General features: G+C 35.6%; 1 protein-coding gene across 1 annotated transcript in view; it reads right to left on the reverse strand.

The window, feature by feature from the left end:
• Positions 1 to 7104: 7104 nt before the first annotated feature.
• LOC140746960 (arrestin homolog) overlaps positions 7105 to 19247 on the reverse strand; it is a 77757-nt gene continuing 65614 nt past the window's right edge. Inside the window, exons 7-11 of the mRNA XM_073079156.1 lie at positions 18969 to 19030; positions 17127 to 17190; positions 13311 to 13419; positions 8838 to 8979; positions 7105 to 8008 (exon numbers count right to left, since the gene is read on the reverse strand). Coding sequence (XP_072935257.1) covers positions 7461 to 8008; positions 8838 to 8979; positions 13311 to 13419; positions 17127 to 17190; positions 18969 to 19030 — 925 coding nt within the window. The 3' untranslated portion in view covers positions 7105 to 7460. The remainder of the gene's footprint in view (positions 8009 to 8837; positions 8980 to 13310; positions 13420 to 17126; positions 17191 to 18968; positions 19031 to 19247) is intronic.

Consider the following 19247-nt stretch of genomic DNA (forward strand, 5'->3'; position numbering starts at 1 on the left):
TAACACAAAAGAGAGCTATATCTAAAATTTAGTGCAAAGGCACTGCTTATTTCTAAAGAAATTTCTTCCAGCAGACCTGAAATTGGAGATTGGTCAACACTGGGTAAGCGTGCACTTTTAACAGTATATATAACATGAATAATATTATATTTATAATACACCCATGGGTACTATCTTATTATAAGAAATCTTCGTCGCTTGATATGTGTAAATATACTAAAAACATTACTTACATAAATAAGTACGAATAATAAAGAATTAGTGAAGTACGACCCGAACCGTACAGGGAGGGTTCCATATCACCAAAATTTCACATGTTTTTGGACATTTTGGTATATCGAGGCTTCCGTTATAAAAACTTTGTAAAAAATCAATTGTTATCACGGTTCAAGAAATAAAACCCTGTGACAGACGGACAGACAGCGGAGTCTTAGTAATAGCGTTCCGTTTTTACCCCTTTAGTACGGAACCCTAAAAAGAAAGATTAAATATATTCCATTGTTGTACAAGTAGAATAAAATTCCACAAAGAACGATATTGAAAGCGCTTCAAAGTATCCAATATTGAAAACATTGGGTTCAATATTAAACATCTGAATATCATTTGGTCCTTCGAGCCGGACGGTCGGGCGATCTGTTGAATTATTAATAAGCGATCCTCGATCGAACGTTACACTCCCTGACCGTGTCATGTATGATCAAAAATATTATCAATCATTTTTTTATATGATATACAAACATATATGTAGCGTTTCATTATGTAGGCTTCACTAGGTCAGAGTAGTTTTTAGATACAACGGGGTATAATATTTTTATTGAAGTACCAACAAAAACGATAGCTCCACACAAGGATTCCCGGTGTTGTGGGCGCCATAAACACACACAACGACGAATACACAAATACCCAGATCCAGAACGGGTATCCAACTTCATCATTCAGATGTCTGAGGATAGAACCCGGAATCCTTTGCGCGTCAGACCGGCATGGTGTGTTTTTTTATCATATAGGAGTAGCAGACGAGCATGCAGTCCTCCTGATAGTAAGTGGCTACTGCCGCCCATGGACATTTGTAGTCAACCCCAGATAGGATTAGGTATTCCTACCTGAGGTCAGCCACAAAGGCACCCCTGAGGACTAAGCTGGAACGCCTCGGAAAAGTATGTGTCCATTACCACACCTTTCAAACCGGAACACAGCAGCACTTAACACTGCTGTTATGAGGCTGAAATAGGTGTGGCGGTCGTGCCGCCGAAGTCGAACCACAAAGGGTTCTACCACCTTTAAGTGTGTGTGTTTGTGTGTTCTTCGTTATGTGTGTTCTACCTAAAGTTAGCCACATGAGCATGAATACCCTTGAGTACAAAGTTGGAACGCCGCAAATAAATTTGTCTCCCTTACCACCCTTCAAACCAGAACACAGCAGCGCTTAACATTCCCTTTATAAGCAGAAACAGGCGTAGCGGTAGTGCCTCCGGAGTCGAATCGCGAAGGTTCTACGTTCAAAAAGTTAATAAAAAAAGTTATGAAATATAAAAAAAATAACTTAAACATAAAAATACTCTAGGAGTAAATATTTATACTGAAAACAGAAATAAATGAAGCAGCCGCGACTAACTCGGTAGCGAAAGTTTTAACTGTGTACAGAAAGTTTGCGACTCCACGTACGCCTCTGTTCCACAGGGGTTCGAAGTTACGAACAAACAAGTTCTTATTTTGAGACCTTTTACCTAAATGGTGTATTTATGTTTTAGTTATACAACGATACTCTGTGGTTATGTAGTGACTTTATAGTATTGACCGCAATCCTTTTTAAGTTAAGTATAGTCTCTTCACAACATCAGGAGGCCTGGTACTTTTTGTAGGGTAAGTTACTACTACCGTGCCTGGTTATTTGTAATCAACCTCAGATAAGATAACATAATGGGCTCATATATGAGGTTGGTCACAGATGCGTGGCTACCTCTGGAGACTAAGTTGAAATGACAGAAAAGTATGTCTTCCTCACCACACCCTTCAAAAAGAACATAGCAGCGCTTAACACTGTTATTACGTTGAAAGAGGTGTGGCTGTGGTGCCTCCATAGTCGAACCACAAATTGTTCTACTACCTTTAAAAATAAATGTAGTAATGGAATTAAATATTAAATTAATCGGGATTAATTAACATGTGGCCTGTCATGGCACAAAGCCGATGTTAGATGTTCTCAAATTGTTGAAAATGGAATAAATCATCGTATAACATAAACTTATTTGATATGTTATACCATAGTAATGAATGCGATAGTAACTATCTGTACTACTTTCACGGATAAACCATTGAAGGGATTTTGATCAAATTTAAAATGAAGATAGTCAAAGCGCTAAGGAAGTATATAGGCTATTTATTTTTACTAAATCCACAACTTTATTTATTAATGGTTTCTTATACTTAATATTAAAGTAATAAATATAAATAAATGAAATATTAAAATTCATTCCATAATTACTAGTATATAACTAAATTTCATATTTCCTATTTTTTCAATTCTAATAAAGTAGGGTGTTCTACCAAAGTGGTATAAGAGGAGTGCAGGAGTATTGCTCTGAACTGGGTCATCCTTGTGTTACGTGGTCGTATAAGCCGGTCCCCTAAGATCTCCCCCAAGATAGGGATGCTCGATCCGTGTCGATACTCAAGTGAATCGATATAAAAGGAAACAATCCATACCATTTTTGTATTGATACAATCATATATCGTGGATTCGATACAAAATTATGATCGGTTAGAATCGGTTAGAAATAAAATCCTATTGAATATTAGCATAACAAAAATTAAGTTGCCAAAAACTATCCTTTGGGTTGCAATGAGTGAAATAGTTACCTATCCATCGGATCCTCCAATCCTGTCGGTAGGAATCGTCTGGATCAAACACACTTTTCGAAATTATTATTTGTTTATTGTTATTTCTAATGTGACTGTAACCGCCTGGCCATAGCCAACAACGGCGCGGCGAGCGGCGCGGTGAGCGTTGAGAGGCGAAAAAAAATGTAGGACAATGTATGAAGCTGACCACAGCTACGAGCGGCGCGGTGGGCGGTGCAGGCGAGCGGAGCGGCATGTCGAGCGGTCGAAACAAATGCCGCGCAGCGGCGGAATCGGGGGATCGTATGAATTTGGTTGGGTTTGTACCTGGATCGATTTAATACAACATAAGCCATTGCGATCCAAAATATCGATAAACAGCATCCGAAGCGAACATTTTTACCCCAAAGGTCATGTGTTTTGAGGATTTCTTTCTCGTAAAACAATTACATACTTTTATTTTGGTTTGGTTGCAGCTTTACTTATTTAGTTTCTTTAAGGCTATGTAGCTTAGTCCTCAAAGTTAGTAAACGCTTTCTAGATTCGCAGCCCTACACTAGGATTCCCTGTATCGTGGGTACCACGGTCACACACAAAAACGAATACACACACACCCACACCCAGTACAGACATCTAAATTGATCACTCAGATATCTGGCCGGGGATTGAACCCGGAACCCTTTGCGCGTCAGACCGGTATGGTGACCGCTCCGCCACGCGGGTCGACGTATTCTAATTAATATAGTTTTCTATTACAAAACTCTTGGAATATTAGAATTCTTGTCGTCACACGATCCAACATGATAATTGGTTTGGATCTCCAAGCTATTGTTATTCAAGAGGAGTGCGATCCAAAGTTACAAAGGTCTAATCAAGAACCGTCATTAGTCTGAAGATACTTTAATGGTATCTTTTCCTGTATAAGCCACAAACTTACTAAACATAGTACTTAATACGTAGAAGGAATATCTGGTCTGGTACCTTCAAATATTAATGAATGAAGACCCTCGTGGATGTAAATAAAAAATTGAGTAGGTATGCAGATCATCAGATCTTAAACGGCCACTGATCATCGACATCTGAAACTAACTTCATGTCAAGAGTTCTCATGTATCCTATCTTCGCGCATCACAGATGCGTTGCTTCTTGTGAGGATTAAGATGGAACGTCTCAAAATAAATCTAGCTCATTGCAACCTTATATCAGAACTGCTAACAATATGTCGTTGATACCATAACGTGCGCATTTTTATTTTAGGAGTAGCAGACGCGCTTGTAGTCCATGCGATGGTAAGTGGCTTCTGCGACCCATGGACATTTGTAATCAACCCCAGATAGGATAAGATTCCTACTTGAGACCACAGATGCGTCGCTGCCCCTGAGGACTAAGCTGCCTCGGAAAAGTATGTCTCCTTTACCACACCCTTGAAACAAGAACACAGCAGCGCTTAACACTGTCGTTAGTAGGTAGAAAAAGGTGTGGCAGAGTCCAACCACAAAGAGTTCTACCACCTTCACCTACCAGCAAAAGCTATTAAGAAATTAATAAGAATAAAACAACTCTTCAATACAAGTTCAATATTTAATCGTGTTGCAAGGGCTTAGTAGTCTATTACAACTTACACATCAAATTAGAATTCAATTTCTACATCACACGTCTTAATATAACATTAAACCAGTGTAAGTTAAATAAGAATAAAATATATCTTACAGTGAAGTTACAAATAGATAGGAAATCACTACAAAATGTCTCTAAAAACTAATTTTGATTATCTCTAACACCGGCTACAATTTAGTAAGCGTAATATCCATTCAGGCTTATCCCGAAGTCCGGGGGTATATAATCGAAATGTTGATAATTAAATCCACTAATTAATACACAATTTAATGACTAGACGGTCAATTCGTGTTACCTTTACACAATGAAAATGCAATTCTATATAACAATGTGAGTAAATTACTCTTAGCGCCTTTTTCCTGTCACACATGTCGTACCTGCACGCGTAAATTAAGTCGCTACAGTTTCGTCGCATGTGTGCTAGTAGAACGCGTGACAGGAAAATGTATGAAACGTAGGACGCAAGTCCGCATGCGGACCTGATCCGCGACACATGCCTGTGTGACAGGAAATGGGCCTTTTAGGTCAATATTTACAAGACTTCCTTACGGTACCTATTCATTTATAAATATTGTTATATACATTTGATTTTAAATATAAAAACCTATTTACAGTTTGTCCCTGGCCTACGAGTAAGTTGTGTTGGCGTAAATCTGTGTGATATACGGTTTATGTATTTATGAATTTTGGCGTCTTTGGGATTTTAGAATGTCTTTTAATATTATTATTTTAGATTAACTACTGGCGTAATTTTAATATTAAATAAAACGAGTAACTTAGAAACCTTAATGATGACATAAATATTGAAAATATGTCTGTTTGAATTTCAAAAATTCCGAATTTGCTACGTAATTTATATTTATTTAAAACCAGTGATATAAATAGGAAAACATTGTAAAATATGCTATAAAAGCCATTACAATTACATTTGCCATTAATAACTTTGTATCCCTTAATATTATTTACATTAGTTTATAATAATATGAATGGACAATACTAATCATCATATGACGGAGAGGTTCAACTGTAATAGACGGGATATTGAGAGGAAAAGTATCATCAAGGTTTAATATGTATGTCAAAAAGTCAATCATAGCATGGAAAAGAAAGGACATTAAAATAATGGGTAATTACAACTCAGAAAATTACATGTCAAACTAAGCGTAAAGTTCCTTAGGCTTTTTGACAAATTTAATTATTCATACTTTGCTCAGTAGGCTCCTGGAAGTTACGAGAAAAGCAACGTTATATGTAATTTTCTTAGTAAAAAAATGTTTTTTTTTTATATATAATTATCATTGCATGCTGTGCACAAATATTAGAAAAAATACAGCCGGTATAAGTTACGTCATGTGCATAATTTTGATTATTAAAAATAAATAATACTGTAAATAAGATCATACGAAGAACAACAAAACTGCAATAAATTGTTTCATAAACTGTAAAAAAATATAACAATACAACAAATATGTTAATAACATAGATTTATATATTTCGCTAATATTTTCGCTATAAATTAAAATAGTTTCTATATTGAATAACATTACAATTGCTAATATTTAGGATTACTCGTTAAGGGCGCTGTTCCTGTCGTGCGTGCTTACGCCCGCATGTACATTTACTAATGTCTAAGACTGAAAAACTGCAGTTAATTTATGCGTACCTGTGTGACACGCGCCTGCGTAAGCACGTGTGACAAGAAAAACGAAGTCACAAAAAAAATCTACTGTAAAATAATTTAAATAGCTCGATAACTAAATACTTCTTCTTTTAGAAAAAAATATAATACTTCGCCATAAAAAGTAGAATAAAACTTTACATAATGATTTAGTACCTACCTATCTGTAAAATACGAAATATTTTACAAAGTATAATCTGCGTAAAATATCAAAACAGATAAAAATACAGAGCATACAAATAACAGTATCAACTGCGGTTGTCATCAGTCGATTTATCTTCATTAATGCTCAGCGATGAATGGACAGAAATTTTGAGCTTCATCAATATTTACTGTTTACGTTTAACCTTTTAATTAACTCATTTAAGCATACGATAAAATGTATTTATCTTATAAGTGGATGAACAAATTTTATAACTTCAATTAATAAAATTTCACGGCAAGGTAACTATGATTTTACAAGGAATGAGATTGGTATAAGTTTACCCCGAAAATATCTAAGGTTACCGAGAAAAAATCAAAAAGCTAGGTGGCAGCGCGGGATTGAATAGGTGTTGTTATTTTTAAATATAACTTAATTTGTGGTTGCCTGGCTTTGAACTTTGATATTTCTCAATTCAAAGGCATGTTGGAAAACATTATGAAATGAAAAGTTGTCAAATTTTTTTTTCTTTAAAAGATGTGTGTTATGGAGTTCCTTTCGCCGCTTCTTCTCCATAACGAAACACCTTGTGAAGTGGTGGTAGTTGTATTGACATTCAAAAAGTACTCTGTAAAGAATCTATTTTGAATAAAAAAATTGATTTGATTTGATTTGATGATTTGACGAAACTTTGTCAAATACAAATAGCGATGCAGTCTCTAGTTTTCCATAGTTTCATAGTACTGTATTATAGAAAAATATTTATAATAGTAAATTCGGTAACTAATATTCATATCAAAGTTGTCATATTCATATCAAAGTAGTCTTGGATGAATTTTACAATGAAGGAAGTATGGAACCAATTTGGCATATTTCAAAAATCTTTAAAATGTTCACTTACATAAAGGATGACTATTTTTATTAGTATATTACATTATTTTTATCTAGATACATTCTTAGAACTAAACACTTTATTTACACTATTTAGTCCAACAATTCATCAAACTAAGACTGTCGTCGCCTATCAATACAACACACGGCTCTTCTCAAATTCTCTGTAAAACCACCTTTGTGCATTTGGACCTCTGTTTTACATGTTTTAATTGCATTTTTAAATTTCACATCATTAGAACTTTCAGTCTTTGTACCACCCTGTCCGGTATCACCGACTTCCTCGTCGGATCACGTATCAGTACCCGGGTACTTGACTATCAGATCCAGTTCCTCATCGTTGGGTTTCACGTTGCGTACTTCGGTCTGACCCTCGAATTTCTTAGGCCTGTCGCTTATTTTGTTCTCTATATTCACGAGGACATCGGCAACACATCTGTGGTCTTCTGGAGACTTCACTTCGCCGTCATCACCAATCGTTGGTGGATTCTCCTCACCATTGTTATTTTGTTTGTTCTCTTTCTCTTTCTGTATTTCTTTGCTGTCTTCTTCTTCGCTGTTCTCTTTGCCTTCGAGGATCATTTTGTGGGTTGCTTCCTCTGTCACGCTGTCAGTCGGAGCCTCGTTTATACAGGAATGTGTGAGCGTGAATGGGAGTTTTGCTGATAATTCTCCACCCATCGCACTTAGCGTTAGTTTCACTTTGACATAGTACGAAACGTAGATGGCAAAGACGTTTCGATCCTCTGGCGAGTTGGAGAGGCAAAGGATCGTAGATGCGAGGCTCGCTCCAGATTTTGAGTAGGAATCCTCAAGAGCTATCCAGTTTTTAGTGACACCTGTGAAAGATAAACTTATTGTTAAGCCTATATTTATGGTGCAGTATGGAATAAACTTTTTACGTCACACATTTTTACATTTATTGTTAAAAGGTCAAAGGTTGGTATTTCTGCCTCGATACTAGTAAAAAAGTCGTTTGTAATACAGTTGCATCAGAGATCAGCAATCATCGATGTAGTTCAAGGTCACTGAATCGTATTAAAGCGCTCTACGCCGAGCTTTGAATTGTAATTTATGGACCTATTCATCTTTCGATCCATTAACAAAGTTTGTGCATGCGAATATAACAAGATACTTCAAACACAGACTGAAATAAATTGGCGTAACAAAAAGGTAGAGATGAAATAGTCCAAGAACGTAAATTAAATTATGAATTTAGGTAACAGCTGTTTGTTAGATATACCATTTTTTAGGAAAAATAGACAAAGAAATAAGAATCAATAATTTCAAATACTTGTGTACGTGATAGATAAATCACATAATATATGGTATTTCAAATTGTTTCCAATAAATTATTAAGTAACAGCCTTAAAGTTTTCGAAACCATTTTCAGACTAAAATATCTAAAAAAACTGTATAATTGTTTTTAGGCTGAACATAAGAATAAATAATATTATTGACTATTCAACCTTCTCGTAATTTAATACATACATACACGACAGTGTGTTAGCCAAGTTCGAAAAAAAATAAAAGAGATTTACCGGTCAGTCTGTCTATTTACACGAAGCATTTCATCCTACTTTTTACGTATCCATACGTCAAACGAAATTTAATTCTGTGGAAACTCTTACGTATCTGTTAAGATAAAATATTTTTATCAATCCTTACCTCTGTGCGGTGTTAGGGTGTAGGTATCCGTGTGGCTTTGCCCAGGCATGACAGGAGTGCCGGTGCCTCTGACCAGCGCCACCACATTCTTGAACTTGCCGTTGGAGAACATGCAGACATCCACGTGTTGCACCACGAGGACCTGAGGAGAAAATAAGACTTAAGATTGTGTTTAAGAACTTTAAATACCTTTCATATTCATTTAAACTTAATTTATACAAAACTATTATTTATGTTACAAGGAATCGTTTACATACGAGTACATATTTTGGTTTTCCCTTTTGTGGAAGTCATAGAAGTCTGTCTTACACTTGGTAAAATGAATATATATAGGCGTTTATTATACCTAATTACCTAATTTATCTTAGCGTAGGATAAACCTTGTCACGGGATTTTATCCTGTAACGCAGTTTTAGCTCCGCACGCGTGACTCATGCATACGTTTAAATTAATCGGCTGCAGTCTCTTCGGGACCTTTGTGCGTGTAAAAGATACGACTCAAGAGACTTGTGTGCGATTTCGATCCGTTCAAGTGCACGCGCGACAGGAAAATACCTCTAGAATACGTCTCTTGGGCAGTGATAGCCTAGTGGTTAAGAAACTCGGCCTCTCGATCGATGGGTCCGAGGTTCAAATCCCAGGCACGTACCTCTGATTTTTCGAAGTTATGTGCGTATTAGAAATTAATTATCACTTGCTAAAACGGTGAAGGAAAACATCGTGAGGAAACCTGCATACCTGAGAGATTTAAAAAAAATCTTAAAGGTATATTAAGTCTACCTATACGCACTTGGCCAGCGCGGTGAACTATGGCGTAATCCTTCTCATTATGAGAGAAGACCCGTGTCCAGCAGTGGTACAGTAATGGGTTGATGATAATGATGATGACGTCTCTTGGTAGGAATCCAATGCATCTATGTTTAATAGTCTTTACACTTATTATAAATGCGATAATATATTTTAAAATTATAGACTTAGAGAAATGCCTTATGAAAGTGTCTGCCTTATCTCCATCTGCTTTTCAATATTCTTTCAACAAGAACTCATCAACTTTTGTTATAAATTAACATATTTTATGAATGGTAGTGGTGTCGTAAGGAAATGATGAAGAGTGTTACGAAGTTCATTTCTACAATAAATTAGAATCACATACAACCACCACACAACAACGAATCCAACAACACCTCATGTTAAAAACAGGAAAATATGAAGTAACGCGTGCCAGAGAATGAGAGAGAAATATATACATACTTTGTCATGCTCGTAAGTGGCTACTGCCGCCCATGGACATCTGTAATCAACCCCAGATAGGATTAGATATTCCTACCAGAGGTCGGCCACAGATGCGCTGCTACCCCTGAGGACTAAGCTGGAATCTCGGCAAAGTCTGTCTCCCTTACCACACCCTTCAAACCGGAACACAGCAGCGCCTAACACAGCTGTTAGTTGGTAGAAAAAGGTGTGGCGGTGGCGCCACCGGAGTCGAACCACAAAGGGTTCTTCAGAAATGAAACAAATATCTTCTTATACATTCTAATATGTAGAATCTTCTGTTAAACACTCTTACTAGTACAATATGTTAGCTGCAGGTTTTCCTAAAGATAATAAAATAAAATAGGTGAACGAACTTCTGAATATATGAACAATTCAATTATCTAGGATTATATCAGTACCTTTCCATGTTACGCATCCACTTTGTATCACAATATTGTATTGTACGTCTATAAATACCTCGGAAAGTACGTAAGGCACATTATTCACCACACTTAATAAATATATTGTTTACGAGCGCTATTCACAATAACAGCTGTTCACGTAATTTTCATAGAATCGAAAATACGATCACATTTACGCGAATACTGAACAATGCTACAATATTTGCCAATTTATTTGTAGTAAATATAAGCTCAGTTTGTTCATTGTAATTAAAAAATAAATTTATTCAAGTGTTTATTTTTGGGTATAACATTTTGTAGTATATCCGGAACATAAATCAAAATTTATCAAATATCTGTCTGGCCGGGGCTGGAACCTGGAACTCTTCGCTTGTCAGACCGGTATGGTGATCGCTCCGCCAAAGAAGTCATTTGATAGCCTATTAGTATGAAATATCAAACATCGTAAGAACCGAAATAGAAATGGGTTCCGCAAAAAGAAAAGTTTTCGATTGTAAATAATGACGCAGATGATTTGGAAAATCTGAGTTTTGGGCTTTGGTTTTGGGGGTGGCCCTCAGTACGGGATGTACCATTTCCATAAAAGTAGGTAGATAAATGAACATAAAACGTATAACAAGCTATGTTCAAATTTCGACATTTTGAAAAAATCGACTCTGCTGCAAAAAGATTTTTAGTTTGTCGGCGAAAATCGAAAAGTGCCGAAACCCGTCTAACTTCACTCACTTGTTAGTTGACCATGACCATGTTTATCATCAAGTGGCAACACATGTCATCGGGTCAAAGTTAAACCCCGGTTTTACCCCGGCGGCCGTGCTCCGGAGTATGAGTTCGGAGCTTGTATATGTACAATATGTTCTGAAAACTTCGATAGCGTGATTCAGAAACGTGTAGCGCCAGCCCTTGACGACTCGAAGCCACAAACTCATAATTCATTTTCATTACAAGCGTGACGCTAATTTTCTTATAACGAGCTTAAAGTAACTAAGTATCCATTACAAATACAAATTGTTCATTAATAAAGTGATCGAATATCCTATTACCGTACGAAGTTAACACGGAGTTTTATTGGAACCGCTCAAAATTCAAAGTTAAACAATACCTTCACTGTCGGTACAAAAGCGAAAGCTTGTTTGTAAAGGAAAACTTTTAACAGACCTGCTTTAGATATTGTTCGGAGCTTTTTGTGATATAGGGTTCCTTATTTATTAGTAAAACTGGAAGTTTATTAGTATAGGATGTAAGAGGCTTAGGGCATTCGGGTCCCCTTAATAAAATCGGTAATGGAAAAAATCTTCAAGCGAAACGATCTTCAAAATGAGACGGGTTTCGGCGCTTTTTGATTTTCGCCGACAAATTGAAAATATTTTTGACACCTTTAATTCGTGCCTCAATTCAATACTAATCGTTGCTCCATCTTCATATCTAATTTAGAAGTATTAATTTAAAAAAACGGTATCATTTTTTTTATAACATAACCTATACAATTACAAAAAACAAAATTTAAAGTAAAAATACTAAGAATAACACGAAATTTTTTTAAATAAAATAAATGAGCCAAATCGCTGCCACGAGGAAGTGTACCCAAGATACTAGCAGCATTACCTCGCTGAATTGACAAACTAATTTGCTGGCCGAGGTAAGCTCCAGCTCTTGGGTCACCGGAGGCCTCAATCAGGCACGAAGACAATTCTTTATAGACAATTTTAAAACGTCTGAATATTTAATACTTATATTTGTTGACCAATTTCAATTTGATCCCTTGGGTGAGTTAAACATGTATGCAGTTTACAGTATGTAGAAGTGAAATTTTCGGGATTATAAACTTCGAAAGAATAAGACGAATGCAAAGTATCAAGAAAAAGAATATTGCTTACACTTTATTCCGTATGTTATAGGCGTTATAGGCCGTATGTCATAACTGCTAGTCCGCTCTGAATATAGAAATGAATCGCGTTACCATAGCAAATTGTATGACTACACCACGCAACAACTTCAGAGCGGACTAGCAGTTTGGCGCGGACTATACTTATTACTAAACAGAATGCAAGTTTTCAATTTTCTTCTAATTATAATTTGGGTGTATATGTTTCTCTTTTTAGTGTCATTGAAGTTTTATTCATAAATTTATTGCTTTAAGTGTACCTTGGTTAAACCTATTTGTATACTGTTTACAACACCAGAGGCTACTAAGACCAATATACATTAAATACAACTAGGTTAGAGTAAATAAATGCGTGTATGAAAGCAAATACTCTGGCATTGGCAACTTTATGGTTACGATCTCGAGGAATGACTGCTGAAATTTTGATGTAACTGACCCTGTACTGATTTATTGTTATGGTTATGATTGGGATGGTTATGGACCATTTTAAGTTTTTTAAAAAATTACTGTTTTTGTATTTGTTTACGTATTTGCCCATACATTTCCAATCAGCGCCCCTAGCGGATTGTATCAGAACTGATCTGGTCCAGTCCATATACTTATAGAAAATCCTGGATTTATAAGTGTAGCTTGCTAAGGTAGAATATATTTAATGATGTTACTCTATCAATATAATGGTAATTGAAGGTGGTCCAACCCTTTGTGGTTCGACTCCGATGGCACCACCGCCACTCCTATTTCTGCCTCATAACAGCAGTGTTAAGCGCTGCTGTGGTTTGATGAATATGTAATCCTATCTGGGGTTGACTACATATGTCTATGGGCGGCAGTAGCCATTTATCATCAGGTAGACTCGTCTGCTCCTCCTATATTAAAAAAAAAGATAGTTGAAGATAATATATAAATAAATACCTTTATTCGTCGTACGGTTTTCGAAGAATGGTTGGAGACGATCACACCGACATGGATGGACTCGCCGTGGGAGTACGTAGCCTTGTCTAGCCAGGCCTCCAACTCCACCCTGAGAAGGAATTTGTGAATAAATATTTCTGAATTTTCAACAAAATTTCTTTTTAACTGTAATGTCATGAATTGCCTATAGGGTAGGATAAGATAGGATAGGATATAATTTGAAACTTCGTATTAACTAAGAGCATGGTTCGAACGCGGAATAACAACCATTATATTCCCCTGTAGCGCTAAGCTTTACTTTTTGGTGGAAGGAGGAAGCGTTTGTGTGGATACCGGTTGATTTATATATGATCATCTTAGTCCTCAGGAGTAGATGTGTATGTGTGAGTGTGAGAGTGTGGGATTTGTAATACTCAATAGTCAAAATTGAAGTACAGTCGCAAGCATAAATATATTACCATTTACATCAGCAAAAATATCAATGACAGTTATTTTTGTTAATAGTCATATATTTATGCTCGTGACTGTACAATGTACATACTTAAGAAATATTAATTTCTCATTTAAGTTACTTAGCTAGCACATGAGTGACACCCAAAGCCTACTGTCGCTCGTGTCTTACCACTCTTACAAACACGCTATTGACCAACATAAACAAACCTTTACGTACATTTCTGAAATGTTACTATACTTCACTTTACTTAGGAATTTATCCTTAACACGTTCCCTGCGGCACAGATTTTTCTGTACTTTCCATTACTGCGTTACGAGTTGTTTTAAACCTCGTCCTATATCCGACATTGTGGCGGCACGAGGCGTGTTAAATCCCACCGCCCGAAGGAGACTAAAATCCTTTTTTTGGCGCCAAATAAGACAAAATCGACGGCTTTTGTCTTGATTATTATTAACAATGAGTTGATTAACCTAAAACTGCCGCCGCCCTTGGTTAAATTCGTTACTTTAGATTCTATGGGTAAAATAAAATGTGGGTCTAATGCACCTCGGACCGCACTGAAAAATGGCAGGTTTCCATATAATTTAGTGATGGGAAAATAAATATCGATTTTATTTTATTGTTTTTATTTATCAACGTTATGGACAGAATGAATACAAAAAGGGGAAAAGTTATGGATGTTTTTCATTGAAACATTTCAGACAATAAGGTTTTTTGCAAACAGTGCATTCCGTGAGATTTTTTTTTTGGTTTTTTTGTCTGCCTCACGACATGTCAAGAATGTGCGGAGTTTTTCGTAGCATCCGACACATCTCTTCTTCTTTGGACCCTTATCGAGATGATGTGCTTTCTTTGCAGTGGATTCTGAAAAGTAGGAGCGAGTAGATTAGGGTAAAGAGTAATCGGAATACTCGGTAACGATTTTGCCTACGTTTCCTATATCAATAATGTAGCTACTTAACTTTTGTTTGAACCATAACAGGAAACGTAATTATCTATAATGTAATTTCTTACTATACGGATATACGCCTAGCCTGCCAAGTCTCACTACTGGACTTTCACCTAGACAGAGTATATTTGTGACTTACCTGTTTTTGAAATATCTTCCTGTATTCTGATTCTGGTTAAGATTTTTCAACCGGTTTTTCTTCATCTTCCTCCATGATCAACTTTTTTCGGCAACGTTTCGACATGATAATTTTCAACATAAAGACAGCGGTCCTACTTCGTCGTTACGCAGCCTCGACTGCGTTGCACAACACTAACCACGTGAAGCTAGCGTGGGGTGCGGTACGAGGTGCGTGGGGAAACGTGGCGTTCCCAACCTCGTTCCGCACTGTGTTAGCATTATTATTTGTTCAGTGCGGTACGAGGTCTAACAAACCCGACATTAGGTTGGTGTACCATAGAACTAGGAATCAGTAGCACATCACAAACATATAGTTATCACTCTCCTACACTGAACCAGACGGAAGTTATGCCTCTCGCACCACAGAGAAGTTAAAGTTTTTTCTTACCGCTATAACGACCAGACATGGACGAGGTGTTTTAAGCCGCGTTCCGCAGCTAACGTGTTAAAGGGCTTTTCAACGTAACCTTAGCAATAACTATGCATAATACATGGGAAATGTGGCTGGTGTAAGCGCTAGAGGCAAATTTGTTTGGGTTCGCTATGACTGAATATTATATCAGCTACTTTATTAGCCTTTCTCCGAATTGCTGATTATAGTTGGTTTTGCAAAAGTTGAAATTATACATGAAGTAAACTTGGAGAGTCCCAATATAAAACATGTCTAAAATAATAATTTTAATATTTTTTTTATTGAAAATATTTTTATATAAAGGACTGTTGAAGTCGCTCCACGTTTAAATATCTATAAGATAGATGGCGTTGTGCGAAACTTATTTTTTTATTGCTTGCGTAAATATTAAAATTATGTATGTGTAAATATATTAATTCTGTTTTTCATTTTGTTATGTAATTTTCGCCTTATTTTTTTACCTCGAAATGGCGACCTTGTTTAGTCACGATTGGCCAAAATAATGCTTATTTGACATTATAGCAAGTTTTTCCGTTTTATAGCACTGTTATTAAACGTTTTTGAAACGAATATTATTAGCCTCTAGATGAGTACAGAGATGTATAAAGGTCAAAGCCCTCACCCTCACATATTCATTTAATAATGTTATCCTCAAAATATATCACCGCACGCAGCTATTGTGCGTATGTCTATTAATTGGGAAGGAAATTACTTATTTTATCAGCAGATTAATAGCTATGATAATGGAATAAATTGTCCCAACAAAATAGCTTACAACACCTTTCATATATAGTATTGAAAATAGTAATTATGGTTATATATTCATACGTTGAATGAATTTTAAAATAAATACTTTAAAACCTGATACGTATTATGCTGTTTTGCTTAATAACAAAAAATACCTCTAAGTAAACATTTATGGACCTCTAATTGTAACCTGAATGTAATTTTTATGGACCTGCTTCCCAAAAATAAATAATATAGAGGGAATAGTTTATCTGCGATTTTAAATTAGCAGCTATTAACAAATCTCTTATTAAATATTCATATAAATTGGGTATTATAATATCACAAATTCCGACTGCTTACATTTAATGTAGTGACCCCACAATTTCACGCCACCTCATATTATGTTAAAATCTGAAGAATGAGACATACTTACATAAACTAAAAAACATTATCTGCTAATATATTAATGGAAACATTATAAATAACTGTTTGCTGTATTAAGACTACAAAATAGAAAATCAATTAGAGCATGGTTCCTTCGATGACTTATTCTGAGAGAGAACAGAAATAAATATTTAATGGCTGCATTCAGTTCCAGTGAAAATAGAAAGACAAGTAGGAAACTATTCTAGCTGGAATATACTGAAATCTGTATTTCTTGTTAAATTCTATTTTAGTTTTGCCTGCAACTTCGTTCGTATGGATTCAGTATATAATGCCAAATATATAACGCCCATCTATCAAGCTCATGGAGTACCTGCACTGTTAGAAAAATTACTTCTGTTCTAAAATTGCAATAACTTTTGACAGAGTATATCGATTTTAATAAAATAAAGAGTAAATGTTAAGTCCAGATATGGGATATGAAGATATTGTATAGTTTATTAAATTTAATTTAGAAGTTTTGGTTTGATGTGATTTCAAACACACAGACAAACATACGGACAATAATTATAAAAATGATAGAAATTGCTACTATTTATTCTCAGTACTTTTATCAACTTTTTCTAAATATATTCGATGTACAGACACGCAAACCTTACATACTTTTTATATGTATAAATACTTAGCAAAGAAATGAGGATTCATTACCTGCCATCCGATAAGAGAAATGGTTTTTCAACGGTGGCTCGCGGAGGGGTAGGCTCCATGTTTTCTGAAAAGAGGAAATAAGTTTAAAAGAAATGTTTTGTACTCGTGATTTAAGGCGCTTAGGAACTCTGGGCTTCGCATCCGAAGAGGTAGACAGGATTTTCCAAAATACGGTAGGGCATGGGTATGCCTAAATTTGAACCTTGAACCATTAAGGTATATTAAGGCCGGATATTAATTCAAACTTTTTCCGATTTACAGAAAACATAATTAAAGATCCTAAAAGACATTTAATATCTTTAATTTATGTAATTATAGGTTTCTTTGACACTTTGACAGATTTTTCCTGCAAAATTAAAACAGAATATATAATTGTAATTACTTCAGTCAAACCTATTAAAACCGTATTTCATTTTACATAATTTAATTTTGATTATATTTCAGATTTATCAGGTAGGTATTAAAGGTTTCAGCGTGTTTTTCTCCAATAAAAACTACTCGATAGTAGAATATTTCTTGTTTAATTACGAGGATAGAATCATTCTCTACATTGGAATTGATTAAAATATCATATGACCACGATTTAAAGGTGGTAGAACCCTTTGTGGTTCGACTCCGGCGGCACCACCGCTACACCTATTTCTGCCTTATGACAGTAATATTAAGCGCTGTTGTGTTCTGGTTTGAAGCGTGTGGTAAGGGAGACATACTTTTCCGAGGCGTTCCAGCTTAGTCCTCAGCGGTAGCGGCGCATCTGTGGCCGACCTAAGGTAGGAATATCTAATCCTATCTGGGGTTGATCACGGATGTCCATGGCCGGCACTAGCCACTTACCATTAGATGGACTGCATGCTCGTCTGCTATCCTTATATTATATAAAAAAACGTATAACAAACTCAAATCTTCCCGAAAAGTCCATGTTATTCCGCTCGCGATGTTACATATTACGGGTATATGAGAGCAAAAATCTGGTATGCTCCACTTATGAACAATGAATAACACAACTGTGTAACATCTACTGGGTATTTGAGTACACTATTTATAATAATAGTTCTGAATGGTTAGAGAGTGTTTCACGGAAATGTTCACAGAAATTTCAGGTGAAATTAAGCTGCTTATATATCGAAATGGAATTGAAACAAGGGAATTGAGAGCACAAAACACGTAAAATGCAGAGAATTTATAAATGAAATTCCTTGCGTGTTGGTAATTTTCCTTGTAAATTTTCCTATTTTTGTTTGGTCGGGTTCATATGAATGGTTCTTAACTACAGCTGGGCCGCTTTTATCGGCTTGCAGATATTTTCATTTTTTTTAATTAAATTTTCGTTTATATTCCTTTTAATTTCCCGCAAGAGGTTTATTTAATTGCCAACGAAAATATATGAAAATTGCGGCATTATCTACAGATAAAGAGTGTTATAAGAATACGCCAATATTTGTTTATTAAACAAATTTATTATATTGTACAGAATAATGTAAAAAATGCATATTTTTCACAACAATGAACGCAACTGAATACATCAACTACTCAAAATATTAACATTGATATAACCTTAATAATTGGCCAAGCGTATTCGCACACGGAGGGTTCCGTACCACCAAATATTAATTCTTTTAGTGTTTGTTGTTTTATCGGCCATCGTTACTTACTCTATGCAGTACGGTATCTACATCTATTAAGATTTAAGAGATAAAGCCCTGTGACAGGACAAATGGACAGATAGCGAAAGCATAGTAAAAGAGTTCCGTTTTTACTCTTGAGATACGGAACCCTAAAAACATACACGCTGCAAATCGCTTCATACGTACTCGAAAAATAAACAAAATGAAATGTACTTACCAATTTCATCTCTCTTCCCCCGACAGTTTTCATCCGCGCTCAGTTTACCTTTGTTTTTGAGTCTGCAAAAAGAAAACAGAATTGTAGCTACACTTTAATATCAAACCTTAATTAAAGCACGGCTCTGCTGTAAATTCATTTTATGGTCTATGAATTTTAAAGACAAGTTTTCTCAAGTCTTTATAAGTGTTTTAAGTAATTAAATTAAAAGGCGACTTTAATGTTTTATAATTAGTCGAAGAAAAACTGTTTTGCCCGTCTTTATTATATATTCTTAGT

The sequence above is a fragment of the Epargyreus clarus genome, unplaced genomic scaffold (genome assembly GCF_041222505.1).
Source record: "Epargyreus clarus isolate Ecla_fem2 unplaced genomic scaffold, WU_Ecla_fem_2.2 ptg000014l, whole genome shotgun sequence".
Taxonomy (NCBI): domain Eukaryota; kingdom Metazoa; phylum Arthropoda; class Insecta; order Lepidoptera; family Hesperiidae; genus Epargyreus; species Epargyreus clarus.